The sequence below is a fragment of the Symphalangus syndactylus genome, chromosome 14, assembly GCF_028878055.3.
Source record: "Symphalangus syndactylus isolate Jambi chromosome 14, NHGRI_mSymSyn1-v2.1_pri, whole genome shotgun sequence".
Lineage (NCBI taxonomy): Eukaryota > Metazoa > Chordata > Mammalia > Primates > Hylobatidae > Symphalangus > Symphalangus syndactylus.
The window spans coordinates 66,950,664-66,968,254 of record NC_072436.2 but is presented as its reverse complement, the minus strand read 5'-3'; the positions used below and the strand labels follow the sequence as shown (position 1 = coordinate 66,968,254).

Genomic DNA, 17,591 nt, shown 5'->3' with positions numbered 1-17,591 from the left:
AACTAAGATTGAAAACTGTCTCTAACCTATATTTATTCTTGTTTTCATGTAAATTTTCTGAAATCATTGTGTCCATATGAGTAAGGAAATGTTAATCATAATAGAGAGCATAATATTTTTAATCTTTTGCCAGTGGAACTTTCACATGGCATCACAACAATACTGTTTTCTTCAAGTATGTATTAAAGATTCTGTGCTGCATTAATAGCAAAGAACATACTTTAAAATTATTATTTTCTAAAAGTGGAGAATGGAGAGTTCATTTTAAGGAACTATTCATTAAAGTGAAAAACTGATTAGACTTTGATAAAAGGCAGAGTTTTGATAAGAATGGGAAAGTAATGCATTCATTGCAGAATATGACTTGAATTGTTTAACCTCTGTACTAATAAGGGAAAAAATCACACTTTTGAAATGACATAGATCCAACAGACCAATATTAATTGTACTTTTGTGAGATTAATCTAAACAGCATAACACATATATGTTCTCCATTATCTAAACTTAAAATAGCAATTTATGTGATTTTTTAATTTAAGCAATCTTCAAGTTAGGCCTAGTCTCTAAAAGTATTATTTAAAGGCCATGTTTTGTAATTGATGCTTCTTACCATGATAATGTCTCTTCTTAAACATTATAAATAATATTTGACTTATTTCAGATGCAGTGGAAGTTGCAAAATGATATAACTACAGAAGTAGCAGGTATGTTACCAAAATTTATGAATTAAATTTGGATTAAGTAATATATGTCTGAAATAAACTGCAAATGACATCCCTTTCCATTCTTGGGCTAATAGATACTACATTAAATATTCTTTCTTACATACATCTAATGAAAGATGTGAAAACTTGCAATGTATAATGAAGAGCATACTTATGCCTCATGAATTCATCACATTCCATAGCTTGAAAAAAAAAGCTTAAGAAGCCTGGCTCTACACTTCACTTCTGCCATCCCTATGGAACTGTCAGCCGGCACACAGAAACTGTTCTCAGAAAACAAAGGCATCGTCAACTAAGGCCAAAACACTCCAGTCTCATCTAGTAACCTAGTCAAGCAGTTACAGTTTATAAGCAGTCGCTTGAGAGGTAACACTTTAAGTCTCCAGTCATTTACAGTGTCATTGGATTACTTTTGCCCTCAGGAAAAGTTCCAAATTCCTTAACATGGAATATAAACACTCATGTTCATTTGGTTCTTGTCAAGCTACTCAGGCTTATCTCTCACTACTTACTGTACTCTGCTCGTTTGCTCCAGGATCCAGCCAAACTGGACTGCACAGAACTCCACAGTAGTCTTCCTTCTCCTCCAGCTCTTTGCACTTCCTTCTTTGCTCTATCTGCCTACCTTTTTTTCTCATCTTTCAGGTGTCCACTAACCATGCCTCCACCAAAAAGCCTTCAATATCCAGACAAAACTGGGATAGATGTCCCTCTTGAGTTCCAATAGTGCCTTGTTTTACACCTGTCAGAGTATCTATGACTTGGTATGGAAATTGCCTATTTGTCTGCTTTTTCAGGTTATAGCATACGATTGCTGGGGGTGGACTGTATCATCTTCATCTTGTAACTCCAGGACTTGTCATGGTCTAGTACCTTAACACGTGGTTGTTGAATAAATGAATGAAGAATGAGAAAACCAGAAGCTGTGATACACAACCACAATGATCATTAATTCAGTGTGCAACTATGGGCAGATTCTCTTTTTTGTTTCCAGAAGCAACAGTGTCTTTTATTGAGCACCTACTACTTGTCAGGCACTACACCAGTCCCTTTACTCATATTGGCCTAATCCTTATGCCAACTCTGCAATTTTTTTTTATTATAAGTTCTAGGGTACATGTGCACAACATGCAGGTTTGTGACATAGGTATACATGTGCCATGTTGGTTTGCTGCACCCATTAACTCGTCATTTACATTAGGTACACCTCCTAATGCTATCCGTCCCCCTGCCCGCCACCCCATGACAGGACCCGGTGTGTGATACTCCCCACGCTGTGACCAAGTGTTCTCATTGTTCAGTTCCCACCTATGAGTGAGAACATGCAGTGTTTGGTTTTCTGTCCTTGTGATAGTTTGCTCAGAATGATGGTTTCCAGCTTCATCCATGTCCCTACAAAGGACACGAACTCATCCTTTTTTATGGCTGCATAGTATTCCGTGGTGTATATGTGCCACATTTTCTTAATCCAGTCTATCATTGTTGGACATTTGGGTTGGTTCCAAGTCTGCTATTGTGAATAGTGCCACAATAAACATAGGTGTGCGTGTGTCTTTATAGCAGCATGATTTATAATCCTTTGAGTATATACCCAGTAATGGGATGGCTGGGTCAAATGGTATTTCTAGTTCTAGATCCTTGAGGAATCACCACACTGTCTTCCACAATGGTTGAACTAGTTTACAGTCCCATCAACAGTGTAAAAGTGTTCCTATTTCTCCACATCCTCTCCAGCACCTGTTGTTTCCTGACTTTTTAATGATCACCATTCTAACTGGTGTGAGATGGTATCTCATTGTGGTTTTGATTTGCATTTCTGTGATGGCCAGTGATGATGAGCATTTTTTTATGTGTCTGTTGGCTGCATAAATCTCTTCTTTTGAGAAGTGTCTGTTCATATCCTTTGCCCACTTTTTCATGGGGTTGTTTGATTTTTTTCTTGTAAATTTGTTTAAGTTCTTTGTAGATTCTGGATATTAGCCCTTTGTCAGTTGGGTAGATTGTAAAAATTTTCTCCCGTTGTGTATGTTGCCCATTCACTCTGATGGTAGTTTCTTTTGCTGTGCAGAAGTTCTTCAGTTTAATTAGATCCCATTTGTCAATTTTGGCTTTTGTTGCCGTTGCTTTTGGTGTTTTAATCATGCAGTCCTTGCCCATGCCTATTGTCCTGAATGATATTGACTAGGTTTTCTTCTAGGGTTTTTATGGTTTTAGGTCTAACATGTAAGTCTTTAATCATCTTGAATTAATTTTTGTCTAAGGTGTAAGGAAGGGATTTTTTTTTTTTTTTTTTTTGTCTAAGGTGTAAGGAAGGGATCCAGTTTCAGCTTTCTACATATGGCTAGCCAGTTTTCCCAGCACAGTTTATTAAATAGGGAATCCTTTCCCTATTTCTTGTTTTTGTCAGGTTTGTCAAAGATCAGATGGTTGTAGATGTGTGGTGTTATTTCTGAGGCCTCTGTTCTGTTCCATTCGTCAATATCTCTGTTTTGGTACCAGTACCATGTTGTTTTGGTTACTGTAGCCTGGTAGTATAGTTAGAAGTCAGGTAGCGTGATGCCTCCAGTTTTGTTCTTTTGGCTTAGGATTGTCTTGGCAATGTGGGCTCTTTTTTGGTTCCATATGAACTTTAAAGTAGTTTTTTCCAATTCTGTGAAGAAAGTCATTGGTAGCTTAATGGGGATGGCATTGAATCTATAAATTACCTTGGGCAGTATTGCCATTTTCACAATATTGATTCTTCCCATTCATGAGCATGGAATGTTCTTCTATTTGTTTGTGTCCTCTTTTACTTCATTGAGCAGTGGTTTGTAGTTCTCCTAAAAGAGGTCCTTCACATCCCTTGTAAGTTGGATTCCTAGGTATTTTATTCTCTCTGAAGCAATTGTCAATGGGAGTTCACTCATGATTTTGCTCTCTGTTTGTCTGTTATTGGTGTATAGGAATGCTTGTGATTTTTGGACATTGACTTTGTATCCTGAGAATTTGTTCAAGTTGCTTATCAGCTTAAGGAGATTTTGAGCTGAGACGATGGTGGGGTTTTCTAAATATACAATCATGTCATCTGCAAACAGGGACAATTTGACTTCCTCTTTTCCTAACTGAATACCCTTTATTTCTTTCTCTTGCCTGATTGCCCTGGCCAGAACTTCCAACACTATGTTGAATAGGAGTGGTGAGAGAGGGCATTCCTGTCTTGTGCCAGTTTTCAAAGGGAATGCTTCCAGTTTTTGCCCATTCAGTATGATACTGGCTGTGGGTTTGTCATAAATAGCTCTTACTATTTTGAGATATGTTCCATCAATACCTAGTTTATTGAGAGTTTTTAGCATAAAGGGCTGTTGAATTTTGTCAAAGGCCTTTTCTGCATCAATTTGAGATAATCATGTAGTTTTTGTCTTTGGTTCTGTTTATGTGATGGATTATGTTTATTGATTTGCGTATGTTGAACCAGCCTTGCATCCCAGAGATGAAGCCCACTTGATCATGGTGGATAAGCTTTTTGATGTGCTGCTGGATTTGGTTTGCGAGTATTTTTTGAGGATTTTTGCATCGATGTTTATCAGGGATATTGGTCTCTTTTTGTTGTGTCTCTGCCAGGCTTTGGTATCAGGATGATGCTGGCCTCCTAAAATGAGTTAGGGAAGATTGCCTCTTTTTCTATTGATGGGAATACTTTCAGAAGGAATGGTACCAGTTCCTCCTTGTACCTCTGGTAGAATTCGGCTGTGAATCCGTCTGGTCCTGGATTTTTTTTGGTGAGTAGGCTATTATTGCCTCAATTTCAGAGCCTGTTATTTGTCTATTCAGGGATTCAACTTCTTCCTGATTTAGTCTTGGGAGGGTGTATGTGTCCAGTAATTTATCCATTTCTTCTAGATTTTCTAGTTTTTTTTGCATAGAGGTGTTTATAGTATTCTCTGATGGTAGTTTGTATTTCTGTGGGATCGGTGGTGATATCCCCTTTCTAATTTTTTATTGCGTCTATTTGATTTTTCTCTCTTTTCTTCTTTATTAGTCTTGCTAGCGGTCTATCAATTTTGTTGATCTTTTCAAAAAACCAGCTTCTGGGGTCATTGATTTTTTTGAAGGGTTTTTTGTGTCTCTATCTCCTTCATTTCTGCTCTGATCTTAGTTATTTCTTGCCTCCTGCTAACTTTTGAATTTGTTCTTGCTTCTCTAGTTCTTTTAATTGTGATGTTAGGGTGTTGATTTTAGATACTTCCTGCTTTCTCTTGTCGGCATTTAGTGCTATAAATTTCCCTCTACACACTGCTTTACATGTGTCCCAGAGATTCTGGTATGTTGTGTCTTTGTTCTTACTGGTTTCAAAGAACATCTTTATTTTGGCCTTCATTTTGTTATTTACCCGGTAGTCATTCAGGAGCAGGTTGTTCAGTTTCCATGTAGCTGTGCGGTTTTGAGTGAGTTTCTTAATCCTGAGTTCTAATTTGATTGCACTGTGGTCTGTTATAATTTCTGTTCTTTTATATTTGCTGAGGAGTACTTTACTTCTAACTATGTGGTCAATTTTGGAATAAGTGCGATGTGGTGCTGAGAAGAATGTATATTCTGTTGATTTGGGATGGAAAGTTCTGTAGATGTCTATTAGGTCCACTTGGTGCAAAGCTGAGTTCAATTCCTGGATATCCTTGTTAACTTTCTGTCTTGTTGATCTGTCTAATGTTGACACTAGTGTGTTAAAGTCTCCCATTATTATTTGTGGGAGTCTCAGTCTCTTTGTAGGTCTCTTAAGGACTTGCTTTATGAATCTGAGTGCTCCTGTATTGGGTATATATATATTTAGGATAGTTAGCTCTTCTTGTTGAATTGATCCCTTTAGCATTATGTAATGGCCTTCTTTGTTGATTTAAAGTCTGTTTTATCAGAGACTAGGATTGCAACCCCTGCTCTTTTTTGTTTTCCATTTGCTTGGTAGATCTTCCTCCATCCCTTTATTTTGAGCCGATGTGTGTCTCTGCTCATGAGATGGGTCTCCTGAATACAGCACACTGATGGGTCTTGACTCTTTATCCAATTTGCCAGTCTGTGTCTTCTAATTGGAGCATTTAGCCTATTTACATTTAAGGTTAATATTGTTATGTATGAATTTGATCCTGTCATCATGATGTTAGCTGGTTATTTTGCTTGTTAGTTGATGCAGTTTCTTCCTAGCCTTGATGGTCTCTACAATTTGGTATGTTTTTGCAGTGGCTGGTACTGGTTATTTCTTTCCATGTTTAGTGCTTCCTTCAGGAGCTCTTGTAAGGCAGGCCTGGTGGTGACAAAATCTCTCAGCATTTGCTTGTCTGTAAAGGATTTTATGTCTCTTTCACTTATGAAGCTTAGTTTGGCTGGATATGAAATTCTGGGTTGAAAATTCTTTTCTTTAAGAATGTTGAATATTGGCCCCCACTCTCTTCTGGCTTGTAGAGTTTCTGCTGAGAGATCAGCTGTTAGTCTGATGGGCTTCCCTTTGTGGGTAACATGACCTTTCTCTCTGGCTTCCCTTAACATTTTTTCCTTCATTTCAACTTTGGTGAATCTGACAATTATGTGTCTTGGAGTTGCTCTTCTTGAGGAGTATCTTTGTTGTGTTCTCTGTGTTTCCTGAATTTGAGTGTTGGCCTGCCTTGCTAGGTTGGGATAATATCCTGCAGAGTGTTTTCCAACTTGGTTCCATTCTCCCTGTCACTTTCAGGTACACTGATGAAACGCAGATTTGGTCTTTTCACATTGTCCCATATTTCTTGGAGGCTTTGTTCATTTATTTTTACTCTTTTTTCTCTAAACTTCTCTTCTCGCTTTATTTCTTTAGTTGATCTTCAACCGCTTCCACTTAATGGCATTGGCTCCTGAAGCTTATGCATGTGTCATGTAGTTCTCGTGCCATGGTTTTCAGCTCCATCAGGTTATTTAAGGTCTTCTCTACACTGTTTATTCTAGTTAGCCATTCATGTAATCTTTTTTCAAGATATGTAGCTTCCTCGCGATGGGTTCAAACATCCTCTTTTAGCTCAGAGAAGTTTGTTATTACTGACCTTCTGAAGGCTACTTCTGTCAGCTTGTCAAAGTCGTTCTCCGTCTAGCTTTGTTGCGTTGCTGGCGATGAGCTGTGATCCCTTGGAGGAGAAGAGGCCCTTTGATTTTTAGTATCTGCAGCTTTTCTGCTCTGGTTTCTCCTTATCTTTGTGGTTCTATCTACTTTTGTTCTTTGATGATAGTGATGTACAGATGGGGTTTTGGTGTGGATGTCCTTTCTGTTAGTTTTCCTTCTAACAGTCAGGACCCTCAGCTGCAGGTCTGTTGGAGTTTGCTGGAGGTCCACTCCAGATCCTGTTTGCCTGGCTATCACCAGTGGAGGCTGCAGAACAGCAAATATTGCAGAATGGCAAATATTGCTGCCTGATCCTTCCTCTGGACGTTTCATGTCAGAGGGGCACCCACCTGTATGAGGTGTCAGTTGGCCTCTACTGGGAGGTGTCTCCCAGTTAGGCTACTCAGGGGTCAGGGACCCACTTGAGTAGGCAGTCTGTCCATTCTCAGATCTCAAACTCCATGCTGGGAGAACCACTGCTCTCTTTAAAGCTGTCAGAAGTTTCTGCTGCTTTTTATTCAGCTATTCCCTGCCCCTAGAGGTGGAGTCTACAGAGGCAGGCAGGCTTCCCTGAGCTGTGGTGGGCTCCACCCAGTTCAAGCTTCCTGCCACTTTGTTTACCGACTCCAGCCTCATTAATGGTGGACACACCTCCCCCAGCCTCACTGCCACCTTGTAGATGGATCTCAGACTGCTGTGCTAGCAGTGAGCGAGGCTTTATGGGCTTGGGACCCTCCTAGCCCGGCACAGGATATAATCTCCTGGTGTGCCGTTTGCTAAGACCATTGGAAAAGCGCAGTATTAGGGTGGGAGTGTCCTGATTTTCCAGGTACTGTCTGTCACGGCTTCCATTGGCTAGGAAAGGGAATTCCCCGACCCCTTGTGCTTCCCAGGTGAGGCGATGCCCCACCCTGCTTCGGCTCACACTCCATGGGCTGCACCCACTGTCTGACAAGCCCCAGTGAGCCCCAGTGACATGAACACAGTACCTCAGTTGGAAATGCAGAAATCATCCATCTTCCTCATCACTCACCCTGGAAGCTATAGACTGGAGCTGTTCCTATTTGGCCATCTTAGAACCTCCCCAGATTCTTATCTATAATGACTTAGTATTGTAATCATACATACTTTTCATTCTTATTAACAGTGAAAAAGCTCTCAACTCTTTTTTACTGACTTACACTTAGTTAACTATGAAATATATAGAATATACTTCTTTGGCCAGGCATGTTGGCTCATGTCTGTAGTCCCAGCACTTTGGGAGCCCGAGGCAGGCATATTGCCGGAGTGCAGGAGTTTGAGAGCAGCCTGGGCAACATGACATAACCCTGCCCCTATAAAAAATACAAAACCTTGCCAGGCATGGTGGCTCATGCCTGCATTTCCAAGTGCTTGGGGCTGAGGCAGGAGAATTGCTTAAGCCTGGGAGGTCGAGACTGCAGTGACTTGTGATCACACCATGGCACTCCAGCAGAGGTGAAAGAATAAGACCCTATCTTAAAATAATAATAATAATAATATAATTCTTTTTCTTCTCAGCTGCTACTAAATGTGAACTGGATCTTATATAGCTTCTCCTCTAGAATCTACACACAAGGAAAATCTGAATCAAGATCCAGTGTTGGAAGCATCAAAAGAATATGCACAGATTTTAAGCAGAAAATACATGGTCTGAAAGATAAGGCAATTTTATTTCTGGGCTTTTCACATGATATTTTGTTTCCCATTGAGTATATGATGTGAACATTTTTACTAAAGGGAAATATTCTGTATTATACATGTCTGATGAAAATTTATATAGTATTTTAAATAATGTTTCTTGACCTCTTCAGCTAACTTTTAAGTGGATTTTGCAAATGAAAACCAGTATTATTGAGTTTTACATACTCGAACTCCTCAAATGTTAACTGTTTAAACAGCCAAATAATGAAGTTGCCATTAATAATTTAGTGGAATCAACTGATGGCTTGTTTGTATTTTATAATTTTTATCTTTATATATAGTGATAGATTTAAGTTTAGATAGACATCATTTTGGTATACTGGTACTGTGGTCATTGTCAATGTTTGGATATATTACAATTGTTATAGTGCCATCAAACTTATATAATTTTAATTTTAAGCACTGATTTATATAGCTCTTTCCTTGTGGAAAAATAAGGTTTGCCTAAGGCTTTTCACTTTTTCTTTTTTTTTTCTTTTTGAGACAGAGTCTTGCTCTGTCGCCCAGACTGGAGTGCAGTGATGTGATCTTGGCTCACTGCAAGCTCCGCCTCCTGTGTTCACGCCATTCTCCCGCCTCAGCCTCCCGAGTAGTTGGGACTACAGGCACCTGCCACCGCACCCGGCTAATTTTTTGTATTTTTGGTAGAGACGGGGTTTCACCATGTTAGCCAGGATGGTCTCGATCTCTTGACATCGTGATCCGCCCGCCTTGGCCTCCCAAAGTGCTGGGATACAGGCGTGAGCCACCGTGCCCGGCTTCACTTTTTCTATTTATTGTTTCATTTCTTTATTTGATTAACTTTTGGGAAACAGTCTTAAAATTGGAGAAAATTTCCACATTTTAGGAAAAATAACTTTCCCCCTTTGGGCCATTTGAGAGTAAATTGCTGACATTATGCCATCACATCTGGTGTCTTTAGTGGGTATTCCCACAAGTCAGGACATTTTATATAACTACTTCATAATCAGAAAGTTAACATCAATAGATTTGATCATCTAATTCTCAGTTTCTTTTCAAGTTTTCTTAATTGTCTATGATGTTCTTTGTAGCAAAAGGATCCCATTCAGGTCCATGAATTTCATTTAGTTGTCATGACTCTTTCAGTCTGGAACAGTTTCTCAGTTTTTCTTTGACCTTTATGACCTCAAATCTTTTGAAGAGTAAAGTCCAATAATACAGAATGTCCCTCCATTGGATTTCTTTGAATGTTTTTATGATAAGATTTAGATGATAACTTTTTTTGGCAAGCATATCACAGAATCATCCCATGATCTTCTTACTGCATTCTATCAGGTGACCTGCAATTATTATTATTTTTTATTTCCATCTTTTAAGTTCCGGGGTACATGTGCAGGATGTGCAGGTTTGTTACATAGGTAAATATGTGCCATGGTGGTTTGCTGCACAGATCATCCTGTCACCTAGGTATTAATAATAGCCCAGTATCCATTAGCTATTCTTCATGATGCTCTCCCTTCTCTCACCCACCACTCTCCCACATGCCCCTGTGTGTGTTGTTCTCTGCCATGTGTTCATGTGTTCTCATTATTCGGCTCCCACTTGTAAGTGAGAGCATGCAGTATTTCATTGTCTATTTCTGCATTGGTTTGCTGAGGATAATGTTCTGCAGCTCCATCCATGTCCCTGCAAAGGACATGTCTCATTCCTTTTCATGGCTGCATAGTATTCCATGGTGTGTATGTACCACATTTTCTTTATTGAGTCTATAATTGATGGGCATTTAGGTTGATTCCTTGTCTTTGCTATTGTGAATAGTGCTGCAATGAACATATGTGTGCATGTATCTTTATACTAGAATTACTTATATTCCTTTGGGTATATACCAAGTAATGGGATTGCTGGGTTAAATGGTATTTCAGGTTCTAGGTCTTTAAGGAATCACCACACTGTCTTCCACACTGGTTGAACTAATTTACACTCCCACCAACAGTGTAAAAGCATTCCTGTTTCTCCATAATCTTGCCAGCATCTTTTTATTTTTTTGAATTATAGCCATTCTGACTGTTGTGAGATGGTGTCTCATTGTGGTTTTAATTTGCATTTCTCTGATGATCAGTGATGTTGAGATTTTTCTGTTTGTTGGCTGCATGTATGCCTTCTTTTGAGAAGTGTCTGTTTGTGTCCTTTGACCACTTTCTAATGGGGTTGAGTTTTTTTTCTTGTAAATTTAATTTCCTTGTAGATGCTGGATATTAGACCTTTGTCAGATGGATAGAGTGCAAAACTTTTCTCCCATTCTGTAGGTTGTCTGTTTACTCTGTTGATAGGTTCTTATGCTGTGCAGAAGCTCTTTAGTTTAATTAGATCCCATTTGTCAATTTTGGCTTTTGTTGCAATTGCTTTTGGCATCTTCATCATGAAATCGTTGCCCTTGCCTGTGTCCTGAATGGCATTGCCTAGGTTTTCTTCCAGGATTTTTATAGTTTTGGGTTGTAGATTTAAGTCTGTAATCCATCTTGAGTTAACTTTTGTATATGGTTTAAGGAAGGGGTCCAGTTTCAATTTTCTGCATATGGCTAACCAGTTCTCCCATCACCATTTATTGCTTGCTTTTGTCAGGTTTGTCAAAGAGTCAAGGATCACGTGGTTGCAGGTGTATGGTCTTATTTCTGGGTTCTCTATTCTGTTCCATTGGTCTATGTGTCAGTTCTTGTACCAGCACCATGCTGTTTTGGTTACTGTAGTCTTGTATAGTTTGAAGCTGGGTAGCATGATGCCTTTAGCTTTGTTCTTCTTGCTTAGGATTGTCTTGGCTATTTGGGCTCATTTTTGGTTCCATATGAATTTTAAAATAGATTTTTCTAGGTCTGTGAAGAATGTCAATATTAGTTTAATGGGCTTAGCATTTAATTTACAAATTGCCTTGGGCAGTGTGGTCATTTTCACGATATTGATCCTTTCTGTCTGTAAGCGTATGTTTTTCCACTTGTTTGTGTCATCTCTGATTTCTTTGAATAATGGTTTGTAGTTATCCTTGAAAAGGTCCTTCACTTTTCTTGTTAGCTGTATTCCTAGGTATTATACTCTTCTTGTGGCAATTGTGAATGGGAGTTAATTCATGATTTTGCTCTCAGCTTGCCTGTTGTTGGTGTATAGGAATGCTAGTGACTTTCGCAGATTGCTTTTTTATCCTGAGACTTCGCTGAAGTTGCTTATCAGCTTAAAAAGTTTTTGAGCTGAGATGATGGAGTTTTCTAAATATAGGATCATGTCATCTGCAAACAAAGATAGTTTGACTTCCTGTCTTCCTATTTGAATAGCTTTTCTTTCTTTCTCTTACCTGATTGCCCTGGTGAGAATTTCTAATATTATGTTGAATAGGAGTGGTGAGAGAGGGCATCTTTGTCTTGTGTCAGTTTTCAAGGGGAATGCTTTCAGGTTTTCAGGTATTCAGGCAACAAATAGCATGATGAATAGAACAGTACCTCACATCTCAATGCTAATGTTGAACGTAAATGCCCTAAATGCTCCACTTAAAAGATATAGAATGGCATAATTGGTAAAAATTCACCAACCAAGTTGCTGCTGTCTTCAGGAGACTCACCTAACACATAAGGACTCATATAAACTTAAGGCAAAGGGGTGGAAAATGATACTTCATCCAAATGGACACCAAAAGTGAGCAGGCGTAGCTATTTTTATATCAGACAAAACAGACTTTAAGGCAACAGCAGTTTAAAAAGACAAAGAGGGACATTATATAATGATAAAAGGACTAGTTCAACAGGAAAATATCACAGTCCTAAATATACATGCACCTAACACTGGAGATCCCAAACTTATAAAACAATGACTACTAGACCTAAGAAATGAGGTAGTTGGCAACACAACAATAGTGGGTTGTTAACACTCCACTGGCAGCACTAGACAGATCACCAAGACAGAAAGTCAACAAAGAGACAATGGACTTAAACTATACCCTAGAACAAATTGACTTAACAGATATTTACAGAACATTCTACCCAACAAGCATAGAATATACATTGCATTCATCAGAACATGGAACATTCTCCAAAATAGACTGTATGATAGGGCACAAAACAAGTCTCAGTAAATTTAAAAAAATAAAAATTATATCAAGTACTCTCTCAGACCACAGTGGAATAAAATTGGAAATTAACTCCAAAAGGAACACTCAAAACATGCAAATACATGGTAATTAAATAACCTACTCCTGAATGATTGTTGGGTCAACAATGAAATTGAGGGAAATTTAAGAATTCTTTGAACTAAATGATAATAGTGACACGACCTATCAAAAACTGTGATACAGCAAAAGTGGAGCTAAGAGGAAAATTCATAGCATTAAATGCCTACATCAGAAAGTCTGAAAGAGCACAAATAAACAATCTAAGGTCACACCTCACAGAACTGGAGAAACTAGAACAATCCAAATCCAAACCCAGCAGAAGAAAAGAAATAACAGATATCAGAACAGAACTAAATGAAATTGAAACAAAAAAATGCAACAGATAAACAAAGAGCTGGTTCTTTGAAAAGATAAATAAAGTTGATAAGCATTAGCAGGGTTAACCAAGAAAAGAAGAGAGAAGATCCGAATAAGCTCGATTAGAAATGAAATGGCGGATATTACCACTGATACCACAGAAATACAAAAGATTATTCAAGACTACTATGAACATCTTCATGTCCATAAACTAGAAAACCTAGAGGAGATGGATAAATTCCTGGAAATATACAACCCTCTTAGATTAAATTAGGAAGATACGGAAACTCTGAACAGACCAATAACAAGCAGCAAGATTGAAAATGGTAATTTAAAAATTGCCAACCAAAAAAAGTCCAGGACCAGATGGATTCACACCTGAATTCTATCAGACATTCAAAGAATTGGTACCCATTCTATGGACACTATTTCACAGGATACAGAAAGAGGGCATCTTCCCTAAGTCGTTATATGAAACCAGAATCACCTTGATATGGTTTGGCTCTGTGTCCCTACCCAAATCTCATCTTTTAGCTCCCTTAATTCCCACATGTTGTGAGAAGGACCCAGTAGGAGATGACCGAATCATGAGGGCAAGTCTTTCCCATGCTGTTCTTGTGACAGTGAATGAGTGTCGCGAGATCTGATGGTTTTAAAAACAGGACTTTCTCTACACAAGCTCTTTCTTTTTGCCTGCTGCCATCCACATAGAATGTGACTTGCTCTTCCTTGACTCCACCATGACTTTGAGGCCTCCCCAGATATGTGGAACTGTAAGTCAAATAAACCTCTTTCTTTTGTAAATTGCCCAGTCCCAGTATGTCTTTATCAGCAGTGTGAAAATGGACTAATACACACCCTAATACCGAAACAGACTAACAGACACCCTAATACCAAAAACAAGGAAGGACATAATGAGAAAAGAAAGCTACAGACCAATATCCCTGATGAACAGAGATGCAGTAATCATCAAAAAAATACCAGCTAGCTGAATCCAACAACATATCAAAAAGATAATCCACCATGATCAAGTGGGTTTCATACCAGGGATGCAGGAATGGTTTAACATCTACAAGTCAATAAATGCGATACACTACATAAACAGAATTAAAATCAAAAGTCAGATGATCATCTCAATAGATGCAGAAAAAGCACTTTAGAAAATCCAGCATCCCTATTTGATTAAGACCCTCAGCAAAATCAGCATAGAAGGGACATACATTAAGGTAATAAAAGCCATCTGTGACAAACCCACAGCTAACATTATACTCAACAGGAAAAAGTTGAAAGCATTCCTCCTGAAAACTGGAAGAAGACAAGAAGGCGCATTTTCTCCACTTCTATTCAACATAGTACTGGAAGTTCTAGCCAGAGCAATCAGACAGGAGAAAGAAATCAGGGGCATCCAAAGTGGTAAAGAAGAAGTCTGCCTATTTTTGTTTCCTAATGATATGATTGTATACCTAGAAAACCCTAAAGACTCATCCAAAAGGCTTCTAGAACTGGTAAATGAATTCAGCAAAGTTTCAGGATACAAAGTTACACACAAATCTACACAAGTGTACACAAATCAGTAGCTGTGCTATACACCTTCAGCAAACAAGCTAAGAATCAAATCAAGAACTCAACCCTTTTTACAATAGCTACAAATAATAATAATAATAATAATAAAATACTTAGGAATATTCCTAACCAAGGAGGTGAAAGATCTCTGCATAGAAAACTACAAAACACTACTGAAAGAAATCACAGATGACACAAACAAATGGCAGCACATCCCATGCTCATGGATGGGTAGAATCAATATTGTGAAAATGACCATACGGCCAAAAGCAATCTACAAATTTAATCTAATTCCTATCAAAATACCAGCATCGATTCTTTACAAAACTATGAAAAACAATCCCAAAATTCATATGGAACCAAAAAAGAACCCACATAGCCAAAGGAAGACTAAGCAAAAAGAATAAATCTGGCAGCATCACATTACCTAACTTCAAACTATTCTGTAAGGTTATAGTCACTAAAACAGCATGAAACTGGTATAAAAATAGGCACATAGACCAGTGGAACAGAATAGACCAATGGAACAGAAATAAAGCCAAATACTTAAAACCAACTGATCTTCAACAAAGCAAACAAGAACATGAAGTGAGGAAAGGACACCCTGTTCAACAAATGGTGCTGGGATAATTGGCTAGCCACATTTAGGAGAATGAAACTGGATCCTCACCTCTCACCTTATACAAAAATAACTCAAGATAGATCAAGGACTTAAATCTAAGACCTGAAGCTTTAAAAATTCTAGAACACAACGTTGGAAAAACCCTTGTAGACATTGACTTAGGCAAAGACTTCATGACCAAGAACCTCAAAGCAAATGCAACAAAAACAAAAGATAAATAGATGGGACTTAACTAAAAAGCTTTTGCACAGCAAAAAAATAATAATAATAATAATTAGCAGAGTTAACAGACAACCCACAGAGTGGGAGAAAATCTTCACAACCTACACATCCAACAAAGGACTAATATTCAGAATCTACAAAGAACTCAAATCAGTAAGAAAAAAAAAATCCCATAAAAAAGTGGGCTAAGGACACGAATAGACAATTCTCAAAAGAAAATATACAAATAGCGAACAAGTATATGGAAAAATGCTCAACATCACTAATGATCAGGGAAATGAAAATCAAAACCACAATGCGATACCACCTTATTCCTGTAAGAATGGCCATATTAAAAAAAAAAAACAACATAATAGATGTTGTCATGGTTGTGGTGAAAAGGAAACACTTTCATAGTGTTGATGCTAATGTAAACTAATACAACCAGTATGGAAAACAGTGTGGAGATTGCTTAAAGAACTAAAAGATCTACCATTTGATCCAGCAACCCCATTCCTCAGTATCTACCCAGAGGAAAAGAAGTCATTATACAAAAAAGATACTTGCACATGCGTGTTTATAGCAGCAAAATTCATAATTGTGAAAATATGGAACCAGCCCAAATGCCCATCAGTCAATGAGTGGATAAAGAAAATGTCATATGTATACACACACACCCCATGGAATACTACTCAGCCATAAAAAGGAGCAACCTGGATGGAATTGGAGACCATTCTTCTAATTGCAGCAACCTGGATGGAATTGGAGACCATTCTTCTAATCGCAGTAACATGGATGGAATTGGAGACCATTCTTCTAATTGCAGCAATGTGGATGGAATTGGAGACCATTCTTCTAAGTGAAGTAACTCAGGAATGGAAAACCAAACATTGTGTGTTCTCTCTTACACGTGAGAACTAAGCTATGAGAATGTAAAGGCATAAGTATGATACAGTGGACTTTGGGGACTTGGGGGAAAGCGTGGGAAGGGGATGAGAAATAAAAGACTATGCATTGGGTACAGTGTACACTGCTTGGGTGATGGGTGCACCAAAATCTCAAAAATCACCACTAAAGAACTTATTTATGGAACCAAATACCACCTGTTACTTAAAAACCTATTGAAATAAAAAGTAAATTTAAAAAAACACCTCCTGGATTCATTGATTTTTTTTTAAGGTTTTTTTGTGTCTCTGTTTCAGTTCAGCTGTGATCTTGGTTGTGTTATCTTCTGCTAGCTTGGAAGTTTGTTTGCTCTTGGTTCTCTAGTCCTTTTAGTTGTGATATTATGTTGTTAACTTGAGATCTATCTTTTTGGTGTGGGCATTTGGTGCTTTAGATTTTCCACTTAACACTGTTTTAACTGAGTCCTAGAGATTCTGGTATGTTGTCTCTTTGTTCTAATTAGTTTTAAAGCACTTCTTGATTTCTGCCATAATTTTATTATTTACCCCAAAGTCATTCAGGAGCAGGTTGTTCAGTTTCCATATAGTTGTGTGGTTTTGAGTGAATTTCTTAATATTGAGTTCTGATTGCCCTGTTGTCTGAGAGACTCTTTGTTATGATTTCAGTTATTTTCCATTTGCTGATGAGTGTTTTTCTTCTGAATTTATGATTAGAGTGTCATGTGGTTATGAAAAGAATGTATATTCTCTTGTTTTTTTGTTGGAGAGTTCTGTAGATATCTATCATGTCCACTTGATCCACAGTCAAGTTCAGGTCCTGAATATCTTTGTTAATTTTCTGTCTCCATGATGTGTATAATATTTTCATTGTGGTGTTAAAGTTTCCCACTATTATTGTGTGGGAGTCTAAGTCTCTTTGAAGGTCTCCAATAACTTGCTTTTATGAACCTGGGTGCTCTTGTATTGGGTGCATATGTATTTAGGATACTTAGCTCTTCTGTTTGAATCAAACCGTTTACCAATAGGTCATGTTCTTCTTTGTCTTTTTTGATCTTTGTTAGCTTAAAGTCTGTTTTGTTAGAAACTAGGATTGCAAGCTCTGTTTTTTTTCTGCTTTCTGTTTGCTTGGTAAATTTTCCTCCATCCCTTTATTTTTAGCCCATGTGTTTCTTTGTGTTTAAGATGGGTCTCTTGAATACAGCATACTGATGGGTCTTGGTTCTTTATCTAGTTTGCCATTCTGTTTCTTTCCATTGGAGCCTTTAACCCATTTACATTTAAGGTT

At 38.0% G+C, this 17,591-nt stretch overlaps 1 protein-coding gene across 1 annotated transcript in view; it reads left to right on the top strand.

Annotated features, from left to right (window-relative positions):
* Positions 1-17,591, top strand: part of LOC129463016 (coiled-coil domain-containing protein 144A-like) — a gene marked incomplete at its 5' end in the record, with an annotated part of 95,968 nt that overhangs the window by 38,406 nt on the left and 39,971 nt on the right. The window contains 1 exon segment of the mRNA XM_063617056.1: positions 662-704. Within this exon segment, the coding sequence (XP_063473126.1) occupies positions 662-704 (43 nt within the window).